General features: G+C 34.2%; 1 protein-coding gene across 1 annotated transcript; it reads left to right on the plus strand.

Moving 5' to 3' along the window:
* The first annotated feature begins 316 nt into the window (after positions 1 to 316).
* On the plus strand, positions 317 to 16,212 carry TDO2 (tryptophan 2,3-dioxygenase). Its single transcript, XM_008582566.1, has 11 exons — positions 317 to 351; positions 568 to 673; positions 1,604 to 1,694; positions 4,491 to 4,561; positions 4,700 to 4,858; positions 7,468 to 7,575; positions 10,424 to 10,535; positions 12,004 to 12,061; positions 13,424 to 13,503; positions 14,204 to 14,294; positions 16,059 to 16,212. Exons 1-11 carry the CDS (start codon positions 317 to 319, stop codon positions 16,210 to 16,212), a joined length of 1,065 nt encoding a protein of 354 aa, XP_008580788.1.
* The last annotated feature ends 347 nt before the right edge of the window (positions 16,213 to 16,559 follow it).

Here is a 16,559-nt window from a genome sequence, read left to right on the forward strand (position 1 = left end):
TGAAAAATCTTTGATCTCTGTTGACTTGTTTGATATTTGTTACTTTGTTTATAAAAGCACAACGTGGAAGTCAAATGATTCAATTTAGCAGAATACTCACTCTGCTAGCAAGCAAACTGTGCCCAAGGTAAATCCACGCTGAAGTTTACAGAGGTTACACTCTACCAATGAGAGCCTAGAGAGAAGTACAAGAGGGCTGATTGGGTGGTGCAGGGTAAGCCGGATACACAAAAGGCAGTGGTAGAACATCTGGGAAGCCCAGTAATATCACCCATCTAGAGTGAAACCTCTGTGCTTCTCAGACTGCTTTTGCACCATGAGTGGGTGTACATTTTTAGGAAACAACCTGGGGTGAGTATTTACCTCTATTCTAAGTGGGGTTAGGCTCTTGGAAGTGTCAATTATGAACATTTTAATTGCTGTATTTAGAAAGTATCGGAAACTGTCACCTTTTATTTAATAATATACTCTACACAAACTGAGCAATAAGCAAATATTAATCACAAATATTATTAAACTATGTTTTCTCAAACTCTATTTTTTTCTTCTAATTTATTAAATCTGTAGATATGCTTTTAAAAAACTGTCTGTAGAAGGCAGTGAAAAAGACAAATCACAAACCGGTGTGAATAGAGCCAGCAAAGGAGGACTGATCTATGGGAACTACCTGCACGTAAGTCGCAGGGTCTTTACAGGGTTTAGCTTGCATTGCGAAGCACTAAATTCTGCTCAGTGACATTTTCATGTTTTCTTTTGTTTTTCTCAGTCAACAGTAGCTTTCTGGACCTGAGGATATCCATACTAATACAAATTTATGATATTAAAACTTTCTTTAAAACAATTCATGAGTCTCAGGTGAAAATTCTCGGCTCCGGCAGAGGTAGTACAGTAAAATCAAAGGATCCAGAATCTGGGCAGAAGATTATAAATAAGAATCAGTGTAGATTACTGGCAGGCATTGCACAATTTGTATAAATATGACACGGTCAATAAACCAGCCTATATGTAAATGCACCTCAAATAACTTCTTTTTTAAGGCCCTTATCATAAAGTAGAACTGTTAAAGAGACACTGTGAATTTTCTTGAAATCATAAGTCAATAAAAGAGAGATATTAACAAATGAGATTTTCTGAGATTATTCTGGGCTAAATTTACGCCTGTTTGTCTTCTTTTTTTTTTTCAAGAAGCAAGGAGATAAGCAAAATACTTTCATCGAGGGTTTCTAAGGACAAACTGATAATGTTGTGATCTTAGAATAGACTCTTTAGGGTCTTTAGGGGAATAAATGGCAGATGTGTACTCAGCCAAGCAAGTTTTCAAGCTTTTGTCATGTTTGTTTAATAAGATAGAAAGAATATGACTTCTCAAATATTATGATAGTACTTATGATAAAATCTTTCCAAAAATATTTTTTCCTGAGAAGAATAAAATTCAACTCACTCACTATGAGGAGACTCATTCATTGTTTAAAAGAAAACAGATTGGTTTCTGAGAATTGGGGACTTTGGGGGACCTTTTCCAGTATTGTATTCTACTTCTTAAAGTTGGTAAAAAAACAAGTTCTGCAATTTCAAAATCAATCTTTCTATTTTTCATTTAAAGTTGGAAAAAGTTTTAAATGCACAAGAACTTCAAAGTGAAATAAAAGGAAATAAAATCCATGATGAACATCTTTTTATCATAACTCATCAAGGTAAGTTGCACAAAGGGTTGAACGATAACTATTCCAAAGGCATTTCTCATCAATAATGAAGAAAGCAGCATTCTTTTAACCATGATGTGGTGAAAGATCAAGGAATTATCCTTCTTAGAAATGCTTGAGACTGTTTTACTGCCAAATAAATTTTCGTAGGACCCATTTCTGGAATTTATAACAGTTTTCTTTGTGTTACTTCACTGCTAACTGGGTCGAGTAAGATGTTAGCTTTGTCTTTAATTCCAAGGTGACTGGTCATCTCTTGGAATTTCACAAAGAATTTGCAAGCTAAGATGTTACTGTTTCTCAACTGGGAACACTAAAAAACTGTTTTCAAGAAATAGATCATTTAAATTTATTGTACATTTATGTAATCCTATAAAAATTTAGTACTAAACAAAAATGTAAATATTGTCTAAAATGTATGTCTATCTTCTCCAGATTTTTAACTTCTGGGTCGTGGTTTTTAGCCTATGAATCTATGACTTTAGAAGTTTAGAAGATCCCTGAACTCCAAAATTTTGTGCAAGTTTTCATGAATATGTACTTTAAAAAGGTCTGTGACCGCAAAATATTAAGAACATTTAAGGCTGTCAGTGCTGTAATACTGTCCTCTGGCTGACCAGGACCCAGTAGCTCATGCTGGTCAGTGCCCCTCATCTGGACATGTTCGCCTTTCCTACCAGAACTTTCTGTCCTTTCTTCAAATGGGCTCTTGCTTCACTGACTGGTTAAAATGATAAACTCCCTACAACTGAATTGATGTGTTACTTCTCCTGTTTTTATGTTTACATTTTTTTTTTTTTGTCTTTTTTTGTGTCCGGCAACGGACCGCAACCCTCAGTGTCGCGCCCGCACCGGACCGGGACTGGCAACGGGATCGCACCCCTCGGCGCTGCGCCCGCCCCTCGCTCAGCCAGTGAGCGGGAACCGGTCCGTATGTGGGATCCGAACCCTCGGTGGGAGCGCTGCCGCGCTTCCCAAACAGCGCACAGTAGCAGTGCGCCACCGGGCCGGCCCCTATGTTTACATTTTTATTGGTAGCTATACCAAGGCACAATCAATCAGAGAGTAATCATGGAATAGTAGCACCAATTAAGAATCTCATCTCAACCATTATGAATTGGGTGACCTTTGGTCAAGTCACTTAGGTCTCTGGACCTTCATTTCCTCATCTGTAAAATGGAGAGAATTATTGTATGTTTTCACTTACAGAGTTCTTGTGAAGATGGAATGAGATAATGTGCATGAATCAATTAGACCAAAGTATAGCACATACTTAGCATGCAACAAATGGAAGCTATCATTTGATAGAGACTCTTTCCTTCCATTCTTCAGTGACAGCATGTAGGCAGTGGGTCATAGGACTAGCTACCTAAGATTAAATCTGAAAAAGAAATGCATAAATGGATCACAAATATTTGATTTGCCCTTTGTCCAAATATGAAAATTAGATCCCCCAAAGTCTCCTTAAATGTAACTTAAAATTATACTTGGATTTCCCTAATCAGTACAGAAACATAGCCTTTATCCATATGGTAGAACCAAATAGAATGCACTAGAGTTCTCTAAGATTATTGACTTTCTGTGCTCATATAATTATTACGTGGGCTATTTAATTAACCCATTTATAAAGTAACCACCCAGTGTTTACCTCATACCAAACACTGTGCCAGGTACTGAGAGAAAATAGATGAAAATGACAAAGTTCTTAGTTTCTAGGGGCTTAAAATACTATGGGAAGGAAAGCTAATGAGGAGGACCATTTATGCTTGCCATGAATAGTCTAGTAACACAAAGGATTAAAAATATCTATCCATGTCTATCATAGTATTTAAATAGTCTTAAGATTTTGAATCATAGGCTTCCGCTTGAAGATGAGAAACTGTTAGACCATTTCACAAATGAGTGAAGTTAAGGAAAATTTTTTCACCCCAATTGACGTTGTTAGTAATTTCCGATGGGTTGATTCCAACTCTGATTCTTCCAATACGCCATGCTATATAACTTTTCTTTAATGGCAATTTTATTGTTTGATGGTCCCTTGTGAAAAGGGAAAGGAAACTCACAGTAGAGGGCCTTGCCAAAATCTTTCAACAGGAATGCTGTGGCAGAATTAGGTTTAAATAAATAGCCTTGGTCTCAAATGAATATTCTGAAAGAATTATACTGGATAATGCTCAATAATTTGCAATAGAGGTGCCCCTGGGAATTACTTGTGAGATAAAGTTTTGCCATTATTGTTTTACCACGAACATCTGGCCACTTTCCCATTTGTCCCGAGCCCATGAGTTGCTAGGTTTTCACAAATAAAAACATACAAACAAGTAAAACAGTGCATTTTAAGTTACTTAGCTTTAAAATTTTGAGATCTTAAAACCCCACATTTTTTCACTTATGTTAGTGAATGCTCATATTAATTTCTCAGTTTATAGTTAAAGTTGATTACCACTTCTGCTTCCCCACACACGTCCAGCTTCCATATAGGAAGTCAGAATTGGGTTATGTGTTCTAGTCTAAAAGACCTAAACAATTCATTCGTTGAGAGGAAACAGTGTAACAACAATAAACATAAAAGTGTATGGGTAATTGATGTACTAAAACATTCAGTGAAAAGTGGCTGTTGTAACTTTAACACTAATATTTATTTCTAGCATAAAACAGGACTATATTTACATTTATTGATTTTAATATTACATTTTTATTTTTCTTTCAGTATTTTAACCATGTCTTTCAATTATGATCAGAGAGGTTCCCATAACTTTCCAACTGACAATGATTTTCTTATTACAGCTTATGAACTCTGGTTTAAGCAAATCCTCTGGGAATTAGATTCTGTTCGAGAGCTCTTTCAGAATGGCCATGTAAGTTGTTATGTCACTATACTGGCTTTAAAACAGGGATAAAATTGATAGAAATGCGTTGTCGATTATAGTTTATTTTGCATCATCTAGAAATCAGAATTTTATTTAGAAATCAGTGCTTTATTTCTCAATCATCAGGTCAGAGATGAAAGGAATATGCTTAAGGTTGTTACTCGGATGCACCGAGTGGCAGTGATCCTTAAACTACTGGTACAGCAGTTTTCCATTCTGGATACAATGACAGCCTTGGACTTCAATGACTTCAGGTGTGTACCCGTGGCATTTTTAAAAACCGCAGTGGGGTTTACCTTCTCATTCTGGTGAGGTGAAAGGAGAATTGTGTGTTGTGTGACAGGAATCTGTTCTACTGACACTTTGTCACTATAAACACTTGGGGATCTTCAATAACAAAGTGTTTGAGAAGTTACTAAAAACATGTCATCTGAAAGGAGAATTGTGTGTTGTGTGACAGGAATCTGTTCTACTGACACTTTGTCACTATAAATACTTGGGGATCTTCAATAACAAAGTGTTTGAGAAGTTACTAAAAACATGTCATTACTCAATTTTGCATACAAACATAATACAATGATACTTCAGTATGTTCATGGAAAAATAGAATTAAAAATAATGTGAGTCTTTCCATGAGATTTTTGAAGATCCCTTGTATAATCAATTAATTTTAATTCATAGTTGAATGCCCTGTTTTTCTCTAAAACAGATTTTAGACAACTAAGTAAAATGGCTAAAATGACAATTTACGACAAGCCTAATGTCAATATCATGCTGAATGGGGAAAAACTAAAGGCTTTTCCCTTAAGAACAGGAACAAGACAAGGACACCCACTGTCACCACTCCTGTTTAACATAGTATTGGAAGTACTAGCCAGAGCAATCAGGCAAGGGAAAGAAATTAAGGGCATCCATATTGGACAAGATGAAGTCACACTATGCTTGCTTGCAGTTGACATGAGCCTATGTATTGAAAAACCTAAAGATTATCGATTAATAATTTCAGTAATATTGCAGGATATAAAATCAATGCCCCCAAATCAGTTGCATTTATATTCTCCAATAATGAACTAACATAAAGAGAAATCAAGAAAGTAAGCCCATCTACAATAGTCACCAAAAAAAACAATCCTAACATTCATATGGAACAACAAAAGACCCCAAATAGGCAAAGCAATCATGAGCAATAAGTAAATAAATAAATAAAGCTAGAGGCATAACTCTACCTGACCTCAGATTATACTACAAAGCTATAGTAACCAGAACAGCATGGTACTAGCATAAAAATAGGCACTAGGACCAATGGAACAAAGTAGAGAACTTAGAAGTCAACCCATGGACTTACAGTCAACTGATCTTTGACAAAGACACCAAGAACATAATTGGGGAAAAGACTGCCTCTTCAATAAATGGTGTTGGGAAAATTGGACATCCATATGCAGAAGAATAAAACTAGACCTGCATCTCTTACCATATACCAAAATCAACTCAAAATGAATTAAAGACTTACGTATGAGACCTGAAACTATAAAACTATAATGGAAAACATAGGGGAAACACTTCAGGAAATAGGATTGGGCGAAGACATTATGAGTTTGGGTGGTTTGTGGGGTGGGAGTAATAACATTTTTTAATTGTCTATGCAACATCCTATCTGCTTTACACCAGTAATAAGCAACACAACTGACACAGTAGTCAACAGTCTCCCAACAAAAAAATAAGCCCAGGACCAGATGGCTTCACAGCTTAATTCTACCAAATCATTAAAGAAGACTTAACACCAATCCTTTTCAAGCTATTCCAAAAAATTGAAAAACAGGCCATTCTGCTAAACTCATTCATGAGGCCCCCATCACCCTGATATTGAAATCAGACAGAGACACAACTTGTATTATCTCACTGGTGCTCATAATAATAGTTAGTAGTAAGATTAATGATAATATCCAAGTATATAGCTTGTATGAGGGATTAAATCATATGCATAATGAATCTTTTGGCACTGTGGATTAAAAAAATTGCCCAGTGTCCACTTGCCTTTAACTTAGAAAAAGATTAAATAGACACATATGCAATTACACACACACACGTGCACATATATATGCACATACACAAACACGTATACGTATATGCTATTGGTTCAAAATATACTTATGGTAAATGTATATAATACACATAATATATTATATTAAAATGTACATTACATATATTAAACATATATGAGGCTTCACAACTATACAAGCTTTCCAACTTCAAGTTTATTGGCAGCAACAATGTTGCTTAAGTAGCTCATTTTCCTTATTTCAAAAAGATGGCTTATAAAGATAGGGAAAGAAAGAATCACAAAGCTAATTTTAAAACTAAATATAGGTTAAATGAGAACCCACAGTGGTGCAAAATAGTTTTATTTCTAGATTAAAAAGTCTTGTGGAATCTTAAAACAATTGTGTGGTTATTTAATTACCAAGTTGCTAAGTATACCCCTGAATTCAGAAGAGATTATATTTTATACACGCCATCATTTCTCTAGCTCCTAAGACATAAGGTATTTGGGGAATAAACCAGCAGGCATCATTAAAACAATATTTAGATATGTTCATTGATTTCTGGAAAATAATTGGGATTTCTATAATAATGTATATCTTAAGAAATCAAGAATAAACATTATTAATGATGATTGCCCTAAAGATTAAGAAAATGAAATATATTAATTACTATTTTATAAATGAAGAAATTGAAAGGAAAGAAAGAATATTTACTAATAAAAATCTTGTAGCACAAATTTCTCAAAGCCTTAAAGATTTTGTGTTTCAAATTTATAAATGTTAGTTACAATGTATTTTACATATTTTAAATTTTACCATGTATTCACTTAAAAAAATAATATTTACTTAAAGGCATGGCTGGAAAGAACACCAGGTTTAGAGCTACATGGATTTAATTTCTGGGGAAAGTTTGAAAAAAATATCATCAAAGGCCTGGAAGAGGAATTTACAAGGATTCAGGTATTTATGATGCCAGAAGTTAATATAAATTTACTACAACAGAACTACTAGGAATTTCATTTTAACAATTTTTTACAGTCCTCTTAATCTTTCATTTTTCTTATATTCTTTTTCTTTCACAAATGTATTTTCTTTAAATATATTACCTTATTGATTTAATTTTCTTTATGTGCAATAAAAATTATACTAAATTAAGGCATTCATTGCAGGCAAGATTTTGTCTATGAAAAATAGCTGAGATTAATAGACTTTTTTCACTTCTACTGAAAATTCCATATTATGATCAATTATAAGCAGAACTAGGCACACAAAGGACTAGCCAAGGTCCTTTTAGCTGTACAACTAAATGCAAGTTGTATTTAACTATACAACTTCCCTTTCACTTTTGTATGTTTGCTGGATCCTTTCTATTGATTCTCAGACAATTTCAATTTTCTTCACTTAAAAAATACCATTGATTCCTTATTTCCCTCAAGTTACCAGGTCTCACATCCTCTCTTTGTGACTAAATTTCTTGAAAGAGTTGCTTAAATCCTGTATCTTGAGAGGTTTTAAAGCATGGACTTTGAAATCACACTGCCTGTGTTCAAATTCCACCTCTACTTCCTAATAACTATGACAGTAAAGAAGTTATGTAACCTCTCTTTGCCTGACTTTTATCACTGGTTAAAAATATATATATGTGTGTGTGTGTGTGTATACACACACATATATATTCATATCTACTTCAGAGGACTATTATGAGTATGAAATAAAATTAATATTTGTAAAGCATTTAGAAAGGTAGTTAGAATAATTATTTCTTTATCTCTCATCTAATCCTCAACCCACTCTGATATGTCTTTTTGCACCATCATTCGTAAATGGCCTCCATGGACGTAAATCCAATGACCACTTTTTAATCTTAATTTTACTTGGCCTCCCAGCAGCATTCAGTACAAATGACTGCTTTTTTTTTTTTTCAACATTCTTTTCCCTTGGATATGGTACACACCATTATGTCTGCCTCTCATTCTCTGGCCCTTGTTTCTCTATCTCCTTTACTAGGTCTTATTTCTCTCTCTGACCAACATATAGTGGGGTTTCACAATGCATTGGCTTAGATCCTTTCTGCTGTATCTCTATATTCTTTCATTTGATGATCTCATTCATACCCATAGCTTTAACAGCTTTAACATCTACTTATTCTCCCCAAATTCTCAAACAGGCTTAGATCCTTTCTGCTGTATCTCTATATTCTTTCATTTGATGATCTCATTCATACCCATTGCTTTAACAGCTTTAACATCTACTTATTCTCCCCAAATTCTCAAACATTTATCTCTAATTTAGATATTTCCTTAGACTTCAGGTCATATATTTAACACCCTACTTCATATTTCCCCCTGGTCCTCTCAGAAACATACCAATAAAACCAAACTTAGAAAATTTCCCTTCCATTCACTCTCTTACCAACTTGATCTTCTATGAGTTAAAGAAGTTTTTCTCCTATAATCCATCTAGTTTGTCACGTCAGACACAGATAAGTGTTTTTGGCACCTCTCTCTTCCTCAACCACTTCTTCAAGATATCACCAAGCCCTACCAATTTTACTTCTGAATAGTTCTCAGATATCTTTCTTTAGTCTACCAACACCACTCAAATGCAAACTTCCCTTGTTCTTCACCTGTCCTAGTCTCTCACCTGTCCTCCCAGTATGGCTCCATTCCAATTTTTCCTCCAAATTGCAGTTTGAGTAATCTTTTCAAAATGCTTAAGGCCTTTTGATGTCTACCTATTGTTTTCAGGATGAAGGTAAAAACCTCAACATGGTCTATAAGGCTTTTAATGATCTCATGTGGTCCAGCCATACTGAGTTTCTTTTGTTAGCTGGGTTTAGCTCTTTGAATTTACCACCACAGTCTTTTGATGTGTTCTCTGGGCTTGGAATGTGCTTCCCTAGGTAAATCTTCTCCAGGTAACTCTTTCCCATTCTTCAGGTCTTGGCTCAAGGAAAACATCTTTAGAAAGATCTTTTCTGACCCCTTTGTACAAGTTATTATGACATTAATAGTGCTCCTGTATAGCATTGTTCATGGTTGCAACTTAATGCTTGGGTGATTATATGTTCAATGTCTTATTCCCACCAGATAATAACCTGTATGAGATCAAGGGAGTCCATTTTTGCTCACAATCTTATCTCTATCACCTTAATATGATGTTTATTGAATAAATAATTGTCAATAATATGCAAACAGTTTCTTACCACACAGTGTGGTTGTTCTGATGAATTGAAAATAACTGGGTTAACTAATTTGCTCCTGCAAAATTAATTTAGTTGTAAGTACAGCATGTTTCATAGGCAAAAAAATAAGAATTTCCTTAAGCCAATCAATAGATATCAAGTGAATAAAATGTAAGAGTGAAAAATAGGTAAGAAACTTTATTTACAGAATGCAATAAAGAATATGGAATTTCAATAAAGTTAACAGTTCTGACTAGGAATTCTTAAGTTTTCCCAAGTGGAATTACCTTACTTCCTGTGTTAAGTAATTGCTGTTTAAAATTAGGTCACTATTAATCATTTCTGGTTACTTCCAATTTTGTCCATCAGGGTCAATTTCTCATAATATTTATGAAGAGAATATTTGAAATTAACAAATCATTTAAAGTTAAATGAAAGTATAGAACCAGTGAGTATGTGGACAGTTCCTTCTTGTGACATAATTTACAAATTGTATATTAGATGACTTGGTAAATACTCCAAGTACACCGTTTCTGCAATTGCGAGTCTCTTTCTCGCAGGCAGTTTTCTAAAATAGGAATCCAGTATTTTGGGGGAAATATTAATGCAGCATTTTTCCTAAAGGCTAACGAAGAGTCAGAGGAAAAAGAGGAACAGATGGCTGAATTTCAGAAACAAAAAGAGGTGTTACTGTCCTTATTTGATGAGAAACGTCATGAACATCTCCTTAGTAAAGGTAGATATTTTTATTCTAAGGATCCCTGGAATGTATGAGTATGAGATTAAAATATAATTTTATAAGACTATCCAGCTTTACTTGGGGGAAATTCAATAAAAATTGATAATTTACTTATGGAAAAAAGAATTGGGTAAATATTATCTATGATAATTCTATGTTAACAGGTTTCTATGCCCAATTTATTTCAAAGACATTAGTAAAATCTTTCATAGCTGTTTCAGATATGAGGAAGTTAACTCACACTCTAAAAGGGGCAGAAATAAAGAGAAATCATTGTAATTATAAATACTATGATAGAGGTAAAAGAAGGAAGGAATAACTACTGTGAAAACAAGTGTGGCTTGGTAGAGGAAATGCTTCCCAGGCCGACCAGGAAAAGCACGCATTTAGATTTTGGTACCACTGATAGAGAGCTATTATTTCCTGACTAATTCATCAGTAATATCAGTACCTTCATTATTTATCTCTTCTCTCTTACCTTTTTAAAACTTTCGTGTCCATTTTGAATTAGAACTTTTATTGTAAAGTATCTCCAAACCTTTCTGAAAATAGGCAGAATAGGCATAAAAATTAATTTTTATAATACCAGTATAAGACACGGTAATACATAAAATTAGTAGTAGATTTTATAAGCTTTAAGGTTGTTAGCCTCACTTTTTTTCTTTGTTTTTTTTTTTTTAAACTTCGGTAAAGAATAGCAAAATATTGTTTTCCTGCAGCTAGGAACAAAGTCTTTCATTATCTCTTCTCTCTTACCTTTTTAAAACTTTCGTGTCCATTTTGAATTAGAACTTTTATTGAAAAGTATCTCCAAACCTTTCTGAAAATAGGCAGAATAGGCATAAAAATTAATTTTTATAGTACCAGTACAAGACACGGTAATACATAAAATTAGTAGTAGATTTTATAAGCTTTAAGGTTGTTAGCCTCACTTTTTTTCTTTGTTTTTTTTTTTTTAACTTCAGTAAAGAATAGCAAAATATTGTTTTCCTGCAGCTAGGAACAAAGTCTTTCATTAGAGTACATGTATGTGATTTTATGTAATTGTTATGCTCCTGAAAGCCAAGTAAACTACTTTTACGTGAATCAGAGAAAAATACTTTCAAATGATGCTTGGAATGAATCTTTTTTAACTTTCTGAAAAGTAATTCATCATACTATTTTACTTGGAAAATATGTTTTATCCTGGAAGTTAAGTATTTTCCATATCAGGTTCTCCTAACATGACATCCAAAGGTTTAGAAAAATTACAGCTTGCATTTTTTTAGTTTGTCTTTTAGAATACAATGTTAAAATAATGTTTTAAATGTAGGTTTCCAAATTCAAGCTAAGGGATAAAAAGTTTAAACTAAAACTTACATTGCTTTCTAAACATATAAACCATTTAATTATTTAAGGTGATGATACCAAATTAATATATGTCCTAAATTACCTAATAAATTAAAATTTGCTATGTATTTTGCAGGTGAAAGACGAATGTCATACAGAGCACTTCAGGGGGCATTGATGATATATTTTTACAGGTAAAAGCAAATAAAAACAGGGGAGGTGAAAGTTAAAATTAAGGAGTGGGGCCGGCCCCATGGCTCACTCAGGAGAGTGCAGCGCTGATAGTGCTAAGGCCACGGGTTCGGATCCTAAATAGGGATGGCTGGTGCACTCACTGACTGAGCGTGGTGCTGACCACACCATGCCGAGGGTTGCGATCCCCTTACCGGTCAAATAAACAAATAAATAAATAAAATTAAGGAGTGAATATGCATAGTATATCACCTATGAGAGCTTATAAATTGCAATCATAGTTTAATATAGTTATTTAGTTATTGGTGAAAACTTAGAAAATAATTATTAGTGATATTTCAAGAGCTTTTTCTTTTTCTCTTAAATAGTAAGGGTATAACTTTATCCCTGTAGCAGATTAATCACATACACAATCAAATTAATCAAATATCCTTTTTTATTAAAATCTGTAAAATATTATGTGATCTTGTGTCCTAACAAGCCAAAGTTTAATCTCAGAAACTCAGTCATGAAAGGTGATTTGTCATTAAACAATGTTGTAGGGTTATTCTTGTTTTATAAAATGAAAATGAATGGATGAAATGAAAACACCTTATTAACTGTTGTTCTATTTATTCAGCAATTTCAAGTAAAGTTGTTTTCAGTGTCTCAAATGTTTGAGGCGTTCCTTAAATGTCCACCTGCTCTTACTCCACGGGGACGAAGTTCCCATCTTCATGGTTCATGAATTAATTTTGTCATAACAATGAATGGCACATAAGCAGAACAGCTTCAAATACCTATAATTTACAGGATGTCATATTTCTGTGTGTTTATTATATTTTTTGAATCCTCTCAAATCTTTCTCCAGAATGGCTACATAAACAAGATCTTTTGAATCTTTCCCTAAACAATAAGAAAATATATGCCAGTCAGGCTTATACGTACTAAGTAGAAATGTACTAAGAAAGCTGAAGAATTTGATGAAAAAAGGGAAAGAATACATTAGAGGAAATAAAAAGCAGTCTTTCTTTTTGTGTTTTAATATCTGCATAAAAGAAGCTTTTCGACCATTGTTAGCTGGGAAATCTTCTAAGATGGTCTATGTGTCTTCCTTCTAATAAGAATCAATGTAGGTATGACTCTGGTCACTTTATGAACATTACATGGAAGATTCTAGACTTCAAACAAACACTGCAAGTAGTACTGCCCCTATCTCTGTGATGAAGAAACTGAGATTGAGAGAGTAATCCAACGGTGTCACAGCACCTAAGAGGCAGAGTTGGCATTTGTTTCCTGAGCGAACTGATTGTAAAACTCATGTTCTTCCTAACACACTGGATTTGCTTGAATAGATTTCTTCTTCCTATTGTTTTTTCCTTTAGGGAAGAACCTAGGTTCCAGATCCCTTTTCAGCTGCTGACTTCTCTCATGGATATAGACACACTCATGACCAAATGGAGATGTAAGTCCTTTCCCCCACCCCCATATTCTTTCTCCCCCCATCCTGTTCCTTTACCCCCTTTCTCCTTCTATAGGTGTTTGAAGCCTTCTCTCCCGTCTCCTTCCTCCTGTGTGTGAGTGAGCTCTTTTATACAAGTCAGCTTGGCAGTTATTCTTTCACAGGGCCAGCTTATCCAGTGTGCCCAAGAAGCACAGTGCCCAAGTGGCACAGTGCCTAGGGCCCACAATACTTTTGGGTGTTGCTCATGAATATGTTTTGATTTATTTTATCAGAAGAAAAAATGAACTTTAGGTCAAAGAAAATGTTTTACTATATAGTAGCAATATATTCATCCTTTGCCAATGCAGATTTGAAATATAATTTTAATAGTTCTTGTTTCTTTTAAATGAAGGAAGGGACTCATAAAGGCAAAAGTGGCGAGGGTTCATGAAGTCACAGCATGGCCCTGCTCTCTCCTATTGTGTGCATGGGCTAAATGTGACGATAGCTGGAGGAAAGTGCATGTAGCCTGCAGTGTCTGCAGCACCCAGTGGGGTGCTAGGCAACCTGACTGGCTCATCTGGCTCTCACACCTCACATGTGAGCCTTCCATATGGCTAAGTGATATGGTGTCATCCTTTCCTCAGAAGCAATAATCATTGCCATCCTTTGTTTTTAGAACATTGTGGAACTAATAGAGTAAATTTGTGTGTTTGCCTAGATAACCACGTGTGCATGGTGCACAGAATGCTGGGCAGCAAAGCTGGTACTGGTGGGTCCTCAGGCTACCAATATCTGCGCTCAACTGTGAGGTAGGTGAGGGAAATCCTCCTTTTCATCTTGGTGTAAGTTACCAGTTCTTTGTTTCTCTCTATATACGTACATTGTCAAGGAAAAGCTATTTATACTGCTGTTGTCTGAACTGCTAACAGCACATTTGTAGTTAGATTATGATATTCCATTGGATCCTTTGGAAATAACCGATAACATTTTTAATCATAGAACTTCATTATTTTGATCCTGTGACAAAAAAGGGCACAGTACTTTTTGTATGACTTGTGAACTGCTAACAGCACATTTGTAGTTAGATTATGATATTCCATTGGATCCTTTGGAAATAACTGATAACATTTTTAATCATAGAACTTCATTATTTTGATCCTGTGACAAAAAAGGGCACGGTACTTTTTGTATGACTTGGTTGTATGACTTGTGAGGCTATGAAAGAGTTAACAGTATCAGGCAGAAAAGTCTTCAACCCATTCTGGCTCAAGTTTTGACTAGATTAAAATTTTTCTCATTAATTCCACTAATGTCTTCTTGGCTAGATGAATGACATAGCTAAAGTAGTTTCTGATTTCCCAATGTGACTCTATTTTACAGTATAAAACTAATTCCATCTGCTCCAAACGGTGCCCTTTTCATAGTGTTTACAAGGAAAGAGGTCAACATTTGTTGAGGGTATAAAACATGCTAGGAAGTTTTCTAAGGCATTTACATTTTTATTTTATTTAATATTCACAGTATTAGATGAATAGATAGATATGCCAGGAAACTGGAAAACTTACATGGTTCCTAGGAAAAGAAGAATCAGCTCAAGACTAAATTAGATACTCACGTTTAGTCCCCCAAATTCTTTAAATGCATTGCTTTTATCCCTACTCTTACTACCAGATTAGCTCATTTATGAAGTACACAGGTTCAAATTTTTATCCTTTTTACACATCTTCACTTTCTCTAGGAATCAATTCTGTAAGCATGAGTTAATGATTGTACACAGTGAGCACGTGTGGTAGGAACAACGACCACAATCAACATTTCTAGTGTGTCCTTATCTCATTGAATCTTCACAAAAGGCCTGGCCAGCGGAAGGGATTATAGCTTTCATTTCACAGAGTTACAAACTGGGGCACTGAGGTTTAAACAACTTGTCCAAGATCCCACAGGTTGTAGGTGACAGAACAAGGATTTGAACCCAGATTTATTTGACTTTAAAGGCAAAAATGTTCTTCCTCTATAAAACTTCAATAGTTAAAATAGTTGATGAATAAACACAAAAGCAATTTTAATGTTAAAACCACTTTTATAGACACTTATTATGACTCTAAGATGGTATTCCAATTTACTAATCCTTTCATGGCAGTTGCTTGCAGCTACTTTGCAGTTGGAAAATATATTTCAATGAGTCACTAAAAACTCATGTGCCTTAAATATATTACTTTGCATACCATCCTTTAGAAGTAGGAAATGAGAGCACACCTTTGTCATTATAAAGGTAGTATGACAAGAATAAGACTCTGGATTTTTATCCGGACCAACCAAAACACAAAATACTGTTTTATGGGCATAAACTTTGAATAGGAAATAAAAACTAAGCAGTCTTAAAGCTCATACTACATCATATCCAATATAATATGTATATACGATACAACATATAATATATAAAGTAATATAATTGTAATATTGAATACTAATTATTTATGGAGAATATTATCTGGTAAATGAAATTGGTATGGAAAATTTTAAATATTTCACGTTAACAAATCTAAAACATCGGCATAAATGTGTTTCTCCAGTGACAGGTACAAGGTGTTTGTAGATTTATTTAACCTTTCAACATATCTGGTTCCCCGACACTGGATACCGAAGATGAACCCCATCATTCACAAATTCCTTTACACGGCTGAATACTGCGATAGCTCCTACTTCAGCAGTGATGAATCAGAATAAAATCATCTGCGAAATCTATGAAGAACATTGATTTCTCAGTCTGTTTTTGATTTTCTATGAATTTTCATGAATATACAAAGAATCTTAATGTAATGTATGTACATACATAGTTCAGTCCTGTGTTGTTCTGACTCAATTCTGAAAATAATTTTATTACCTTTTATGATGTTTAAGATGATATCAGATTAAGCATTATGATGAGAAATAACTATTAAATCTTAACATTGTACATTAGGTATTTTCCTATTAAAAATCAAATTTCCTCTGATACTTACCTTAATGTAGCTACTTAATGTAATCATTATCTCATTGTTTCATAATTTATAAGCTTGTAAACTTCACTTATT

This window comes from Galeopterus variegatus, unplaced genomic scaffold, assembly GCF_000696425.1.
Source record: "Galeopterus variegatus unplaced genomic scaffold, G_variegatus-3.0.2 Scaffold2667, whole genome shotgun sequence".
In the NCBI taxonomy this organism is placed as follows: Eukaryota; Metazoa; Chordata; class Mammalia; order Dermoptera; family Cynocephalidae; genus Galeopterus; species Galeopterus variegatus.

Bases quoted from the DNA above. Each gene is read 5' to 3' on its own strand.
- TDO2 (XM_008582566.1), top strand. From the start codon at position 317: ATGAGTGGGTGTACATTTTTAGGAAACAACCTGGG. The intron at 352-567 runs GTGAGTATTTAC...TTAAATCTGTAG, and splicing joins TTTTTAGGAAACAACCTGGG to ATATGCTTTTAAAAAACTGT. The intron at 4,859-7,467 runs GTGGGGTTTACC...ATTTACTTAAAG, and splicing joins TGGCATTTTTAAAAACCGCA to GCATGGCTGGAAAGAACACC.